The sequence below is a fragment of the Cheilinus undulatus genome, linkage group 3 (genome assembly GCF_018320785.1).
Source record: "Cheilinus undulatus linkage group 3, ASM1832078v1, whole genome shotgun sequence".
Lineage (NCBI taxonomy): Eukaryota > Metazoa > Chordata > Actinopteri > Labriformes > Labridae > Cheilinus > Cheilinus undulatus.
The window spans coordinates 19,302,366-19,319,593 of NC_054867.1; the positions used below are offsets into that span (position 1 = coordinate 19,302,366).

A 17,228-nucleotide genomic window follows, 5' to 3' on the forward strand; every position below is an offset into this window, starting at 1 on the left:
AATGCATCAATAGTTCCTGACACATAAAGCCAATGAAGTTTAACGGCTGAAAGTGAGAAACAAAAAGACAAAGACTTGTAAACTGAGCAGTAGGACGTCTAAACATCAAGACAGCAGACTCAAAAAGTTTTCATGTGATCAGACTGTTAATGTGAGGAATGAACTAGTTTTAAACTTATCCTCTTGTTTTGTCTCAGCTCCTGACTGCTGTTACATTTCACGTCTGGGCTCTGGCCCACCTGTGGACTTGGAGACGTCAGAGAAAGAACTCAAACATTCCCCTCTGCTCTCCCGGGTGCCCTGACTCACTCTGACATCACAGCCTGGCCGACCACTGAGGACTGTCATCCCTCTATTGTCGGCCAATCGGCTCTCCTGGGGAATGGGACTAAATATAGTTTGAATGTGGGGATGGAGAGAACAGAGGAAGAGCAGTGAGAATGGCTTGGCTGGAGTTGAGACAAAGCTTCAGTCTTCAGAAGAAAGGGCTGGAAACCTTTAGATGCTAGTGGGATCAGATTCCTGGCAGTTTTGAAGAAGCGGGAACAATGTGAGGCTATGTTCAAAACTGGTGTCCTTACTCTTTCACTGGATAAATGAAGCAGAAAGATTAAAACCTTTATGGTTCTTTATCATTGTAGAAGCTCATATGTGGTGTGCATCAGCATTCCTGGCAAGAATAACATGATGTCAATTGTGGGATCTCTCACATAAACAAAATCTGTTAAAACATTAAAAATCTTTTAGTGTGTACCAGACTGAACCCTAATAAATTGATCTTTGTTTAAAGCTCCTGTGAAGAGTTTCAGTCAGTTGTGAAACAGTCACAAACTATAACAGCATACTTGACAATCAGTGAATAAACTTTATGATATATGTAGCTTTTTTTAATGCCTGAAATCACTTTTCAGGATAGTTGTTGGTCTAGTGGGGCTTTTCCACTATGACTTTTGGCCACGCCAATCTAAATACAGCCGTGCTAGCTCACTTTTCCATCACCAGTTTGGTCGCCCAGGGCTACGTTGAGCTGGGCCCAGAATGGTGCTGCTCTGAGCACGGCCCAAGCACGCCTGACCTGCCTCTAGGCGTGCCACGGTGATGTCACAGTGGTTTGTCATCATCCTCCTAGACGTGCACAAAACTTTGAAATATACAGTATGCCAGCTTACCAGTTGAACAAGAAAGAAACAATGGATGCTTCTTTTTCTTATGGCAGAACAAAACAATGCTTACAAAGCGAGCCATTTAAAGTCATCGACTCAAAGTGCCCCATCGTGCATCTACCATGTGGTGGACAAGCAAATCCCCTGTCATGATCGGCTGCTGCGCCGAGTCAAACCAGATAGAGCAAAGCCACTCAATGTACTGGAAAATCCCCAAAATTGACCAACAGCACACTGCAGACAGTCTTGATATACATAAAGCCCCATAGAATCAACATTTAACTCACATACCCAGGAGTTGTAAGTGAATTTTCTCCCCTTTTCTGTAATTAAAAGAACTCATGCTGAGATTTACAAACCAGTAGGAGAACTGGAATGTAATGAGCAAAAGATAAATTTGCAATTTGTTTATGTGCTTCTCAGAGTATTTTTTTTTTTTTTTAGAAGAGGACCTTAAACATTTAAAAAATGATTTAATGGACTCCTTCACATGGGAAAATCCAAAGAAAAAATGGAGCACATAAGTCACTTTAAGCAAATTATTCAGGTATAAAATACTGGCATTTTGGCTACATTCACACTGCAGTTAAAAGTGATTGAATCTGGTCTTTTTGCTCCCATGTGACTCGTATCTGATGTTTTTCTGACAGTGTGAACAGCGCGAGCCACATTGAATCTGACCTTTTTCAAAACAGATTTGTACCTAATATTTTGAAAGTTGACTGCGGAGAAAAGGTCAGAACTGAACAGAGCCTTTGACTCACCCTGCTTCTTTGACGATGTGTGTTAAATTAAAACCTTTTCACTCCTGAGGATGATTGAGGGAACATAAAATCTTAGTCCTTTGCACCTGAATACGTTTCCTAAAGTGACTAATGTGCTGCAGTTCTTTTCTTTGGATTTGGCCTGCATGAAGGGGTCCACTGAATCATCTTTTAATTGTCTAACTATTCAGATCCATGAAACAGATGTGCAGAACTGATTATCCATTTGGCATGAAGTGTTGGCTTAACAAGGTTATAGGAGCTTGAAACTACATAATATGTCAAAGTTATCAACTTTCTTAATATGATTCAGGGTTTGGACCAAATATCGATATGGCAATATTCAGTTGTTGAGCTCTTTGTGATACAGTTATTATATCAATGCTGCCAAGTATCAGTTTTCAGGAAAAAGGTGAACATAAGTTGACTGGCCAAAAAGAAGATGACAGGGGAAATAGAAGAAGATGCTGACAGCAGAAGATTTTCAGACAGTGCAGGAAAAGTAAAGGGGGAAAACTCACAGCAACTTGCAGCAAATAAACACATCAATCCTGTATGTTATTTTTTAGGATGAATTCTGATGGATAATAACATAACGCCTTTTTCCAGAATTGCTGTATCTTAATATAAAAGCTAGAATTGGCTATGTCATGCATGTGTCGTTTGTATGGTATCTTATCATGTCGTATCATTTATATCGTCTTGTGTCAGGGCGTATTGTATTGTTGTATTGTGTCATGTCGATTGTATGTTTTGTACTGTATCATGTCGTATCGTGTTGTATCTTGAGGTACCTTTTATATCATATCGTGTCACATTGTATGTAACATTTAGTATCATGTTTGTAACATAACATGTTTAGTCAGGTCATATCGTATCATATCGTATCTTATTAAAACATTTCATGACATATGGTAATGTATCATTGTGTATCATATCAAATCTTATTGTACCGTACCATATCATTTCATATCATATAGTACTGTTTAGAATCAAATCTTCTTGCTTCTTGTACCATATTGTATCACACCATATCCTATCATATTGTATCGAGTTGTGAGAAACCCTATAATTCCCACCCTACTTTGACACATGCTGCTTCAATAGAAAAACTATTTACTAAGAGTTGAACACACTGAAGCAGCATGTTAGTAGGATCAGATGTACATCACGGTGACTCACTTGGGTTAACTAAAGAGTGGTTAGATTTATATGACTGGATTTAAATGCTAAACTACTTCCCTGTATTTCTCTAGTTAACAACAAAGAGTCGTGCTGCAGTAAAAGTACTCTTAAGGTTTACCACATACTTCCACTTTTATTGTGTGAATGGTAGACAAACATGCCATTTGTTGACTTTTCTCTCGCTTTACTTTCCACAAAGCCAAGAGCAGACACAGCCTGGGGGACATGTAGCCTGTTAGTCTTTGTTTTGACACTGCTCCTGGGGCAGTTTGGTTGTTTTGCAGGTTACTGAGGGAGGCCGCTGTGAGCTCCTTTGCTCTCTGCTAACCCGGGGTCTCTGGGGCATGGCACACACATGGAAGCACTTTAGAGCTTCACTACACTGCAATTGGGCCTATTACCATAATTACAGCTTTAAAGCCCCAGCAATTTGTATCAGGCATGCACCAGCGCAACCAGCGGGCCTTTGGCCCTGCAGAGCTGTAAGCCCCCCTTTTGACTTTCTACACACTCTCCTTTTGTCTGCGCCACTTATTCTCTAGTCTCAGTCTCTTATTCAGTCTCTTTCCTCTCGGCCTACTCCATGTGCATAAAAATAAGGGGAGGAGAAGGGATTTTTTTATATGTTGTAGGGTAATTTCAACACATGTTGAGATATTTGGAGGGAATCAAGAAGGGAGAGGGAAGTTAACAGAGGTAGATGGAGTCGCATCAAACAGCCCCCCTGTATTTATTATTTGGCTGCTGTTACAGGTGGGAGACTAGGATTTAGGCAGTTCCACTGGGGCTCACCGACTATCACATCACTGAGGTGGCCTCAAACATGACCTTTACCATATCTGGGGGTAGTTTTATTTCTGCTGTTTGAGCGCAGTTTGTAGGGAATATCCTTTCTCAGATTAAAAGCTCTAATGTAATTTCTCTCTGATTAGATTCCAGCACAGCAGCAGAGACAAACAAACAATAACACAATGAAGTGTGTTTGTGGGACACAGAGGAGGGGCAGAGGGATCTCCCACTGGTGTTTGGCCCAGTCCCAAACCAAATCTGCTCTGAGCATTAAGCCGAGGTGCATCCTAACTAAATGATGGCAGCTTGTACACAAACAGCCTATTATTTGGAGCGAGAGAGGGCTTGTTTTAGTGCTGGCAGCCCTCGGCGGCCCCATTAGACCTGGCCTTTTGTCTGGTGTACATTATAAAAACATCACAACACTCAAATAAAAACCTTCCACTTGGCCCCTGTAACACCTTAATCAATGGGACGGCGCGGGAAAAGCTTTTATGCATCTCATTTTTCAGCAGCGGCTGTAAATTTGTGCCACCTGAGAGAGAGAAGTCTATCATCAAACTTGATTACACGAGAGAGCTGGTCTAGGAAAATCTAATCATGTAAAAGAGGGGGTTTTAAATGGGCTGGGATAACACAGTTTGTGTGAAGGGGGTGTTTGGTTTGAGAGACGCATACTCACCCTGTGATTCCCCGGCTCTTCCACACGTCGTAGAGCACCAGTGGGATGTTGCCGCTTGCTGTGCTTGACCCCGCCTGCAGAAGCACAAGAGAGAGAGAGAAAAGAGAGGTGTGATGATGGATGGATCGTCTCCTTTACTTCCTGCTTCGCCAAAAGACTCCCTGTTTAGTCTTCCTCAGCTGAGGTTCCTTAACCCCCTCTCCTTTCCTCCCCTATTACTCCTCCGTCTCCACCTCCACCCCTCTATTTTTCCTCATGGACAGCTGCATCAGCAAAGGTGACACCTCCAACTTCCCAACACCCATTTGCCCACCCAAAAACCCACTCAACAAGTTCTCCTCCTCTCCCACCACACAAGTCAGTCTGAGACCTTTATTTACACAATACAGCTTAGTTGGTCAGAAAGTGTTTAATCCATCTCTGTGGAGTGGCAGAGCCATATGAGAGCTGCAGGACAGGGTTGAGATAGGCTGTGTGGGGAGAGACAGTGAAGGGTTACAGTTTAAAAAGGAGAATAAAAGGGAGTGCAGGCCAAAGGAGATGGTGAGTAGATGTACGGATCTATGCTCCAGTTCACTGAGCATGTAGGAAACAGTCTGCAGCGATGGCTGTAAATCCTAACTCCCAAGAATGAGATGAAGATTCCCGCATTTTATTCATGTGAGGAAGAAAAAACACCCGTATTCCTCGTGTTTCCGTTGCAGACAGGTGGGTGAGAAATGACTGCTCATCTGACGAGTTTTTTTCCTTCACCACTGTGGAATGGAGGAAAAAAAGGCGTCCAAAACACACATACACACACTGAGACACTGTGTAAATTGTGCTGATAGAAAGCTGTCCTGAGGCAGCACAATCCTTAAAGGGAAAGATCAGAATTAAAAGGGAGGTACTTCTGAAAAGTAAGTGCCCTATAGCTAACCGACAGCATTGTCCCAATTCGGAGTTTCTATTCACCTTATGCTCCAGGGGTTTGTACTTCCTGATTGGCAGTGATATGAGTCTATGTGTAAGTTAGAAACAGGGGTGGAAAGTAACTAATTACATTATTCAAATTACTGTAATCAAATAGTTTTTTGTGGTAACATCACTTCCCAAAAAACTGGAGCGCTGAAAAAAAACTGAAGAGTTGAAATCTCATGGTTAAATATTTCAAACATTTTAACTCCAAGAATGTCATTTTAACTAAATCCTAAGTGAAATGGTCTTAAGTATTAGGGTTTTTTTTGACATTGTGAGTTCCTTATCATGCCCTTGGGCAGTGTTCAGATTTGTTTTAGATGTTTAGTTGTGTTTGGTGTTGCCTGTTGTGCAGTGACCCCTGCTGGGGTTTGTTTGCTCATAATCCTGGTGGACTGTTGTTGTTTTCTGTGTGAAACACATCTGCACCATGGGTGAAGTTATCCACTGAGTTATAGTTAGTTTTCTACTTTGTTCTTGCCAGAAGACTCCAACCTTACAACAAATTTTCAACAGTTAATGGTCTGAGTCAGACCTGGTTGGAGATCTATTCTCTTGTTGTTATTGCCAATAAAGAAAGACCATATTTTACTGTATAACTCCTCAGTGGCTACTCAGTACTTACTACTTACTATTCAAATGAACCTTAAATGGAATACTTTTTACTTTTACTTGAGCAGATTTATAGACCAGTACTTTTACTTGTACTGAAGTAACTTTAAACCATAGAAACTTTACTTTTACTTGAATACAATAGTCATATTCATTTCCAACTCTAGTTAGAAGTCTTAAGATGTGATTTTGTGCAAAATGTATTAAATAGTGTTTAATTCAATTAAAGTTCTCAATTAATCTTCATTTAATATGTAAATTGTTTGTTCTGTGAGAGGATGTCAAGATGCTAGAGTGGAAGTCGGTAGACAATTGCAGTGGGTCTAGTGAGCTTACGCTACAAAAGATGAAAAGGAAGCTTAGTTAAATATTGCTGCAGAAAATGCCTAAAGAAACCAACAGCTCTTGCTTTGGGATTAGGATATTAACTCTAATATGGTCCTTTATAACCAACCAAGGCGTCAGACTAGCTTTGTGGAGACAGGAGGTTGTTTCTGTGAACAGAAGAACAAAAGATTGGCTTTCACTTGCAATTTGGGAAGTATTCAGACCCCCTTTCACTATTTTCTATGATTCCTTGTTATGTTGTAGCCTGATGCTCCAGCTGTTTAAACTATTTTTTTTCTCACTGATCTACCTCAGTGCCCTGTCATGAAAAAGTGAAAACAGAATTTTTGAATTTTTTGCAAATTTATGAATAATAAAAAACTTAAATATCATATTGGCATAAGTATTCAGACACTTTGCAAAACACTTAAAAATTAGCTCAGGTGCCTCCAGTTTCTCCTGATCTTTGCTGAGATGTTTCTACATCTTGACTGGAGTCCAGCTGTGGTCAATTAAATCAATTAGAAATATTCTGGAAAGGCACACACCTCTCTATCGGAGGCCTCATGGCTGGCAATGCATATCAGTGCAAAAACCCAGTCATGAGGTCAAATTAACTGTCTGCAGAGCTCAGAGACAGGATTGTTGTAAGGCAAAGATCATAGGAAGGCTACAAAAAAGTTCTGCTGCAGTGAAAGTTCCCAAGAGCACAGTGGCCTCCATCATTCTCAGCTAGGACTCTTCCAAGAGCTGTTGCCCAGCCAAACTGAGCAATCGGGGAGAGAGGGGCTTTAGTAAGAGAGGTGACCAAGAACCCGATGGTCATTCTGACTGAGCTTCAGAGGTCTTGTGTGGAGATGGGACAAAGTTCCAGAAGGACAACCAACACTGTAGCCCTCCGCTGATCTGCACTTATGGCAGAGTGGCTAGACAGTAGTCTCTCCTTAGTGCAACACACAAGAAAGCTTGACATTATGTGGAGTTTTCGCAATTTTGCTGTCTGTCACCCACTTTAAGTAATACACTAGACATAAGTAGGTGTACAACTCCATTTCATAAAACCTGGACTATCCCTTAAAGTTCCTCTGGCCTCTACTGGTGTCCTGCTTGTTGGTAGACCATCTCCATGTATAAAGGCCTCTAAACATCTTAATGCAACAAGCTAAAGAGCAATGACGCCTGATGAGGGAGGTGTGAGACTGTATCAGTCTGACTGGGACTCTTGTGTTTGCCATAGGTAACTGCAGCTGAGAAAAGTGAACATGAAACTAACAGCAGGACACATGGCAGCCTGAGGAGAAGAGCAGTGTTGTACAGTAGCTGTGTAGGAGGCGTGAGGCAGCAGCAGGAGTGTAGTGTGGTGTGCCAGGCATGTTGCCAAAGCTGCAGGCAGAGCGGTGTGGCAGGAGTCCTGTCCTGGAGGGGTTTTACACATCCAGCTGTGTCCTGGGCATCCGCCTGCCAGCCTCAGCTTCTGCCCACTGTACAACACAGCTCTTTCATTCTGTCTGCAGCTGAATAAGAAACAAGCTTCTCCTCTGCTGCTGTCCGACGGAAGCTAGTGTGACAAGTTCCAACCCCCACATTTCCTCCCCTTAGTCCGATCCAAATCATCCATACCCATCAACAGCAGCTAGCACTCTCTTTCTCTGCCTGTCTGCCTCTCTTTCACTCTCCTGCCTGAACTTGTTATCCTGTGCTGCTGTGGGAGTTTGTACAATTAAACAAGATGTCAGTCTGACATGATCTAAAAAAACATGTTTTACAGGTGAAGCACAACATAAACAAATGGAAATTTTTTGACTTGAAAATTACATTTTTATGTTAAACAAGGGCATCTCAAAAATTAAGATAGTGTGGAAAGTCCATTTTATAAACTCAGTTTTGAAAATGGAAACTTTTATATCCTCTCCATACATATCACACATAAGTGAACTGCTGTATATCAAGCCATTTTTCTGTTGTTATAATCTTGATCACCTCCATGTCATAGTGCACTGATACAGTTAAAAGTGCAAAAGAATTCCAAGAGAGTATTTACTGCAGTGAACATACTTTTCAGAAAGTGTATTACAATTCATTTTACTGGATCGGCTTAACTAATATTGTAATATTTTGTTTTGTTTTTTTTTTTCAATTTTAATTTTTTAAATCTTTTGTTTTATTAATGACTTTATCCCTGGGGGTTTTAGTGTAGATAAAATTATGAGTGGAACTTCCAACAATTAAGCATTAGTAGTAACAAGGATGGTTGTTTTGAAAATTCACCCTAAATTTAGCAAAAAGTGCTCCATATTTTAATCAGACAAACAAATCATATCTAAGGTTGTAAATAAGAAGTGATAGAGGTATAATATAATAAGGGGTGGCCTATGTGAACTGTGGATATCAGTCAGAACTTGTTTTAAAAGAGGGACTGTGTCGTAAAATAGCAAGAACTCCACAGACTAAAATGTAGGGTGAAACTTTGAAGTATCCACACTAATATTTATGTTTTTAAATAAACCGCAATGAGCCATGTCAGCTGTGTTTTTTTTTTAAAAGACATCAAGTACTAAAGTGTCACACAATTTTATGACTGCAGTGATTTACTGACAGAAAATTAACGGCAAACATTAGTACTGATAAATTATTTGAGGCATTTTTAAGAGGAAAAGCTAAAAAAAAAATGCTTCTTCTGGCTTTTTATTAGGTCAGTTTGCGAATCTTTTAAATCTTACTACACCAAGATTAAAAGTGTTGAATCCTGATGGATCCTGACCACAGACACTTCAACTCTGGAATCAGAAAGGTGTTATCTTCCCATAAAATCTCTTGTTTCTGATGGCAGTTGAGTCTCCTCCCAGTTTTATTCCAGCCCACCTGCGTAGCGGTTAGTGAATCACAAACTTGGCCTTATAAAGTTACAACTGAACCTCGCTCAGGCAGCGCAGGCTGAATCTTTCTCTGGTGGTAAATCAAAGCAGCTGTGTTTCAGATACTGTTTACAGGAAGCTTTTGTCCCGCACTGAGATGTACCACCTCCAGCCAACGACTTCTCGTTACACATCAAGATCGTGTGAGTGTTCTGTTAGTACCAGTATCTCACTAGTTATTATCAAGAGGAGGGGGAGGAGGGAACACTGTGTCTTTACCAAGGACAATGTGGATTGGGGTAACTCTGAACTCCCTACCCTTTACACACACAGACACAGGACACAGTGAGGGAAGCCAGACATGCTGTTGGAGCGGCTGGAGCGAGCCAGGAGTGAAAAAGGAGGTAGGAAGAGGGAGGAAGAGGAGAGACATCGCTGCATAGAGAGAGAGAGAGAGAGAGAGAGAGAGAGAGAGAGAGAGAGAGAGAGTGTTTGAAAGGACAGACAGTTACCGGAGGGACACTGCTCCTCTGGTTCACCTCTCAGTGACAAGCAACCTTGAGATGGAAATTCAAGTTCTCCCCCTAACACTAACCATGCGCACAAACATGTCCACTCGACACTGTCCACAGTCTTCATCAGATGATCGATGTCTGTGTACATCTCACAACTGTCCCGGTTCTACCCTGGCCCACTCCATCCAGTGTCCTAACTCTGTTGAAGTTTGCTCAGGCTGCAGGCCCGCTCAGCTCTCTGCCTGTGAGGCATCACCTGACAGCAGTGTTTAAAAGTCGCTGCCAGAGAAGGTGGTGTACTGTGTGTGTTTAAGGGTGTATACCTTTGCAAGCATGATCCTGGTCTTCGCCACGTCAAGAGGAGTGGTGACTAAAGCCGCTACCGCACCTACAATAAAACACATAAAGGAAAGTGTGAACATAAAAGGCCCTCCACTCTCTGAAGAGTCTTTAACAATGAAAATAAAGCCCTATAAAAGTCCAATTACTTAACCACACATACAGAATTGTATTAATTCAGCAATAAGCACTGGACCTCTTGGCCCGCCACTCCATTAAGTTCATAAAAAAATAACAGTCCCCATCTGAGACCATGCATGATATTAGACCACAAAAACCAGACGGACACAAATCTATTCCCACCGCCCCCCTTACTGCACACACCTTCCCCTCAGCTACACACAGCTGTAAATACAAGCATGAAAAGCAACACATTTGGATAAGATGCACTAATGCATGATCTCTCCCATGAGTTAAAGAGCAGCTACACCCCAACATCTCTCCAAGTTGGAAGCTGAACGAGCGAAACGATCCAAAGATGTCCCGACTGAGCAGCAGTGAGAAAACTGTGTATGTGTGTGTGTCACTCTGCTACAAACATAGCAACAGTTCTAAGTAAACACATCCATACGGGGCACAGAGGAAAAGCGTAACTGTAAAGGAGCTAAAGATACAAGAATGATCAGTAAAATAAGTGTGAATCGCCGGGACACTCACAATGTGATACCATACAAGAGAACAGGGTAGGACAGAACAGGAAAAGATAAAATACAGTACCGTATGATAAGATACAATACAATGATATCATGCCATACACTACCATGTAATAAAAAAAAGTGGGATAAGATAGGAAACGATACGCTATTGGATGAAACAATGTGATAAGACCAAAAAAAAAATAAAAACTAGAAAGAATACCATGCAATAGGACATTGGTTTCCATTCTGTGGTCCAGGCACCCCTAGAGGGGCCCTGTCTCCTCTCTTGTCAAAATAGATGTTCATATTTAAAAACAAAAATCCTGATTAGAACCACAACATTTGATGGCTACCTTAAAAAATATAAGAGTATCTGATTTTTTTTTTTTTTTTAAAGAAGATATTTCTGAGATCTTAATGTTGTATATTTACAAGAAACCAATCTGCATTTCTGAGTTTAAAATCTTGCTAATTTACAAGCAAAAACTGTAAATACTCAAGCTTAAAAGTCAGTAAAATTTTGACATCATAAACTCAAAATTTCAAGTTTTTAAAGTCAGTAATTTACAACACTGTAAAGTCAAAAATTTCAGAGAAACCAAACTGAAAACAGTGATAGGATAGCTCCAGTTTACAGAAATGTCTCTTCCAGATGATACTGATGATTCTGGGCTAAAATCACAAGTATTTCCTACAGATCAGTCCCAGTAAAAAAAATATTGTTTTGATAAGGCTCCCAACTGCATGACTTGTACATTTAAATTTAAAACTATGACTTTTAAAGTAAAACAAAACAAAACAAAACAAAACAAAAAAAACTTAGTGTTTTTCTTGTAAATAAACAGATCCCCTTTTTTGAGTGGCCCTAATACACTGCCATGAGAACCTGTTAAGTAAGTTTGCCTATTATTTAAAAATTTTGTCAACGAAAACAGGTTTTGAACCACTGCAATATGATACGATGCGGTATGCTACTATGCAAATATAGGATAAGACGGATGTTAAAAAAGGGGACAATGACTTGCCTGTTAACTTTCATAAAGAGTCCATGTTGTAGATGGCAGTCAGAACTGAGAATCTGAGGCACTCAGATGCAATAAAAATCCTTCATTAACTGGACAAGAGTAAAGAAGGTTTGGAACAACTGCAATACGATATTATATGATACGGTGCAAAAAACATATAAACCAGAAAAGGAAAGGATGTGATACAATAACATCCTATATGATACAGTCATCTACAATTTGATCTTATGATACAAATACAACTTAGACAATACAAAAGTAGGAGAAGACAGGACGTAAAAAAGGTTTGGAGCTACTGCAATACGATATGATAGCTCATTATGCAAAAAAACAGGATAAGACAGAATAGGAAAGGATCTGACAAAATATGATTCTATATGATACAGTCTTCTAAAATATGGTCTTATAAGATACTATACATTATGATTTAACACAATACCTTAGGATATGATCTGATGCAAAACAATGCATTGCAATGCGATACAATACAATACGTTATGATACATTTCGATAAGATAAGATACACCAGGTAAAATACAAAAACTAGCAAAGCACTTGGAGAGCTCAGACCTCCACCATTAGCCCTATGTTCCAATAGTAAAGAATCCTTTAAAAAATTCCAGGATCCAGACGGTGATCCGGATCACTCCCAAACATGTGACATTTCCCAAAAATTTCATCAAAATCCGTCCATAACTTTTTGTGTTATATTGCTAACAATCTAAGAAACAAACTAACTAACTAACAAAGAAACTAACTAACAAACCCCGCCAATCACATAACCTCCTTGGTGGAGGTAAAAATGGGATAAGAAAGGTTCTAATAGGATCCCATACAATCTTATAAGATATGAACTTATGCAAAATGATACAATAAGATCTGATTGGAAATGATACCATTTACAACAAGACACAACATGTTATGATGCGACAAGTTGCGATACAACACGGTATGATATGATAGGAAACAGTAAGATATGTTAAGATGCAAAATTGGCATAAGACAGGACAGTAAAAGATCTAATACTATCTGATACAATCTTACATGATATGATCTCGCAAGATGTGACACACTAAGATTTGATCTGTAACAATATGATTCTATTCATATCAAATAATACGATATAAAAGATGCCACAAAAAAGGATGAGACAGGATGGAAAGGATCTGATATGATCCTATGTGATATGATTCTACATGGTCTGATCTTATACAAAATTATTCATCTGGATACAATATGATGTTTAACCATACAACAGTACGATACAGTGCGAAACAGTATGACAACAGCATTTTATATTTTATCAAGTAAATACATACTTAAGTAAATCAACAAATACATCCTTGATCTTGACACATTACCATTTTGATATTTTGTCCCGTCCTGTTTTAGAATCCCTGTGGTGTAACGCACCATTACTGATGGCTGATCATGACAGTTTTCTTTTTCCAACTCAGGTTGAAGGAGTTTTAGTAAAGATTGAAGCTACTGCCTCTCCAGCTCTATCCTGTTTTATAATTCTTTTGGACGGCAGTTCAAGGGATGCATTACTCCATTAAATCTTAAACTCTAAGGGCTAAATTAGTAGATCTAAAATTGGCTGGAAGAATCATACGATGTTATGAAGGTTAGAGCAAAATCAGACGCTGATGTAATTTAGTCTCAAGCAATGGGCAGTGCTTTTTCTGAGGCAGTTCAACCGGGGTCAGGTCTGTCGTAAGTTAAAGCAGGGTGTGAGTGCAGATATTCAGGATGATTAAACGTGCCTGTGTGAGCATTTCCAGTGTCAAGTAGATTATGTGCGAGTGAAAGAGGGAGTGTGAAGCGAGGTGTATGAGGTAGTGAAACTTTAGGATCCCTCTTGAAAAGCAGCTTTGATGCAGAGGGACATGAACTTGATTACTACACTGGAGTCAGGAGCCCCTGTACTATCTCCCCAACCCCCTAGATGTTTGCTTCTCAGCCCCCTTCCCATCTACTTAGCTCAGTGGGCCCCCATATTTCTCTTATGTTTTTAAAACATGATCCAATGCATTCTTATTAAAATTTTCATCAGTATAAAGGCTATATGGGCTGTTTAAAATAGGACGGGACCTATAAACCCTTTAGAAGTTAAAACATTACCATTCTTCTATTAAAAAATGGAAACAAACTTGTTTTTATTGCTTTACTTGCAGTCTGAGAAATACTGCATCTTCAAGTTTTCCTAACCATCATCACCATCATTTTACACAAAGTATACAAATAAATGAGAGTATTTTATTTGGAAGCTGGGGCTAAAAATGTTGGTTACAATAAAAAGAAAAAATCTTGATTTATTGAGTTTTTTTGCAACATTTGCAACTGTGCCCCCAATCAAAATCAAAAACCAGTAACGGCATGGTATCAGTACCTACACATCCAGCACCTACTAGACCAAATAACAACACCGATATTGATATTTAATTTCGACACCCTGCCACCCCAATGAAAGGCAAGCGATACGTTATGGAATTTGTGTGATTTATGTGTAAGTTACCCAGGGTTCCTTTCCCATGTTCGACTGGAATCTTACAAAGATATTTCTACAAATCATTTATGATACCCAGACAGCTTTTATTCTGCCGACTGTCAACATACACTTTTTCAGGCACTTTTTAGGCGTCGGCACTGTATAAAAAGTATCAATTTAGCACCAGTATCACACAAAACCCAAACAGTACTCAACCTACTCAACCCTACAGACCGGTTTCAAGTTCAGTAGCAGACTCCTTTCCTGCAAGTCATTCCCTACTTTCTAATCCCTGTTTCTGACTCGATCAAGTGTTCTCCTCTGTAATTAATGGCATTGAAAGTTGAAAATTAAGTCTTTAAAAATATGTAAAATTACATCCAATAATTTAGTTGTTGCATTGATATAATTTCAAACACCACCATCACACCTGCTGCTGCATTTGCCACTACTGCATTGCTCTTTTCAGGTCTTACATCCAAACATCCCCCTCTAATCCAACAAGGAAAAACACCCATTATAAGAGACTTTTCTAGAAATATTGAGGCATAAGGGATAAGTTGCTTGTTCATACCTGCACCTCAGAGCAGGAGACTATCTAGAGTGGGAAGGAGGAATCTCAGAGTATGACATAAAAAGAAGCACAGAGTTGGACACTACAATGGCATTTTTTTGCTTCTCTATAAATGCTATGTGTAGTTTGACATGCAGAAAACATTGTCAATAAAGCAAAGAAGATACTGGTGAACTGAAAAGATGATGTTGTTTGAAATATGTGCACAGAGATCTTTCTGGTCCAGCACAGTACAGTATGGTGTTGTCAAATGAAATAGAAGTCCGATTATTTCCCCATATGTTCACACATCACCTCAAAACAACTGCACAAGGAAAGTATATTTGGAGGCTGGCAGGAAAAAAGCCTAGGTTTAGTATGGGTTGAAAATTCAGCTGATTACACAAGCAACTCACCCAGAAAAAACAGGAACATTTTTCAGGAGTTTTGTGTATTTATAAGCTGGGACTTAAAAATTCTTCTTAATGAAACATTCCCCCCAATCTGCTTTTTATCTGATCTCAAGTCTTATTTGAATTTTTCTCTCAAGGTCTCCCTTTCCCCCATCCTACTCTTACCCCTCCCCTGCTGTTCTACATATCCTTTATATTCTTTCTATTCTGATTTCTTCCTTTTTTCTCCATCATGGACCCAGTCCAGGTATGGTGGCCCGGGTCCACATTCCAGCTCCTCTGGGTGCTTTTTTCTCATTCCCTATCCTTTCCTTCACCTCCATCTCTATTTCTCCATCTCTCCATTGTCCCTGGAGCAGCTAACCTCAATCTTCCTGTGCTGTCTGGCACGATGGAGCGTCGTAAGAGTTATGGACTGAAAGCTACGACCGTCCAGCACAGACTGGTCTGCAGGAACTGTTCTTCTGAAATATGTATTTATATTTTGGTTCTGCTTTTTCATCACGAGAAAGGTGAGAACTGAGAGGAAGGATTGATGATGTGACGGCTTTTTTATTCAGAGCTACAATCATGCTACTTTATACCTCTGGATTTATATTATGAATTTATATCATCTTTATGATTTTCACCCGCCAGTTTGACTCCATAGACTTAATGAGGCATTGAACAAGATCATGAAGTAAAACAGCATAAAAGAGCATTGAATCATGGGTTCAAATAAAATATGTTAGATGTCTTAAGAGCAAACAAAACATAAACTGAATTAATCATGCATTGCATCTACTTTTAATTATTCCCTTTGACCCCTGCATGAAGATTTGGAGGAACTATGCCAAGAAAAAGTGATGTCACTCAACTTAATAAGCCTATAAGAATGAGGTAGTGTGAAATAATGTAATTTGATAGATATGGCTTCAAAAAAAAAAACGATTAAAATAGCACCAAACCACTGACAATCCTTGTGAGCAACGCTGCTTTTTAAATTAAGCTGAACAGCGAAAGCTTTCTGCTGAGTCCCTCATTATTTGTTATACAGTATTTGAGGGAACATTTTCTTAGCAATGAAACTAAAAATAGACAGGCTTTATTCAGCAATCATTTAAGTTCCACAGAACATGATAAAATCACAATACCATGGGAGATTTAAGCAGAAAAACTGCAGTTATTCAGAAAAAAAGATGAAACTTAAGAGGAAACAAATTAAATGTTCAGCTTCTTCAATGGGAAATATTTCAGACTGCTGGGAATGAGTTAAGGGTTCAACAGCGCCCTAAAATGTAAAAATTACTATTGATATGTTTGGAATGAAAGGTTTTCAGGTTATAAATATAAATCATAACAAACACCTAATTTGTTTTATTGACTACCAGACATTTCAGGCTTTATGTAATCTCTTTTTAAGCCTCATGAACAGTCAGAAGAGAGTATTGTATTATTTTACTGGCACTGTCTGCCCTCAGGAACTTGTAAATAGCCTCTATCGATAACAATAATACCTGAGGTATCACAGCCTACTCCATCTAGGATGTTTTAGGCTGGCCTCTACCTTAACTTGCTGCCTCTTTAAATAGCCACAACAAACTTTGTTGTTGATATCATAACAAGAGCTGACCATGTTTCCTTGAAGGCCAAATGTAAAGAAAACTGTTTATATTACATAATATACAAGATATATATAACAGATATAGGCTTATGAATTAAATATTCTAATATCAGGTGGAGTTTAGTTGTCTGCAACAAAGCCTTTCCGACCTCATTTGTCGCCACAGCCTACTATTTCGAATCATAACAGACTCAAAACAAGAAAATCATCAGCTAAACAGACCTTAAAAAGTTGCTCAAGCTGTTGTAATTGGAGTTGCTGAGCTTAAGACAAACCGTCTTGAGCCCAGCCCATGTTAAAGCCGCAGACAGGCCGAC

General features: G+C 39.4%; 1 protein-coding gene across 1 annotated transcript in view; it reads right to left on the minus strand.

Annotated features, from left to right (window-relative positions):
• Window positions 1-17,228, minus strand: part of slc25a26 (solute carrier family 25 member 26) — an 87,189-nt gene that overhangs the window by 6,889 nt on the left and 63,072 nt on the right. Inside the window, exons 8-9 of the mRNA XM_041783109.1 lie at window positions 10,173-10,237; window positions 4,584-4,657 (exon numbers count right to left, since the gene is read on the minus strand). Coding sequence (XP_041639043.1) covers window positions 4,584-4,657; window positions 10,173-10,237 — 139 coding nt within the window. The remainder of the gene's footprint in view (window positions 1-4,583; window positions 4,658-10,172; window positions 10,238-17,228) is intronic.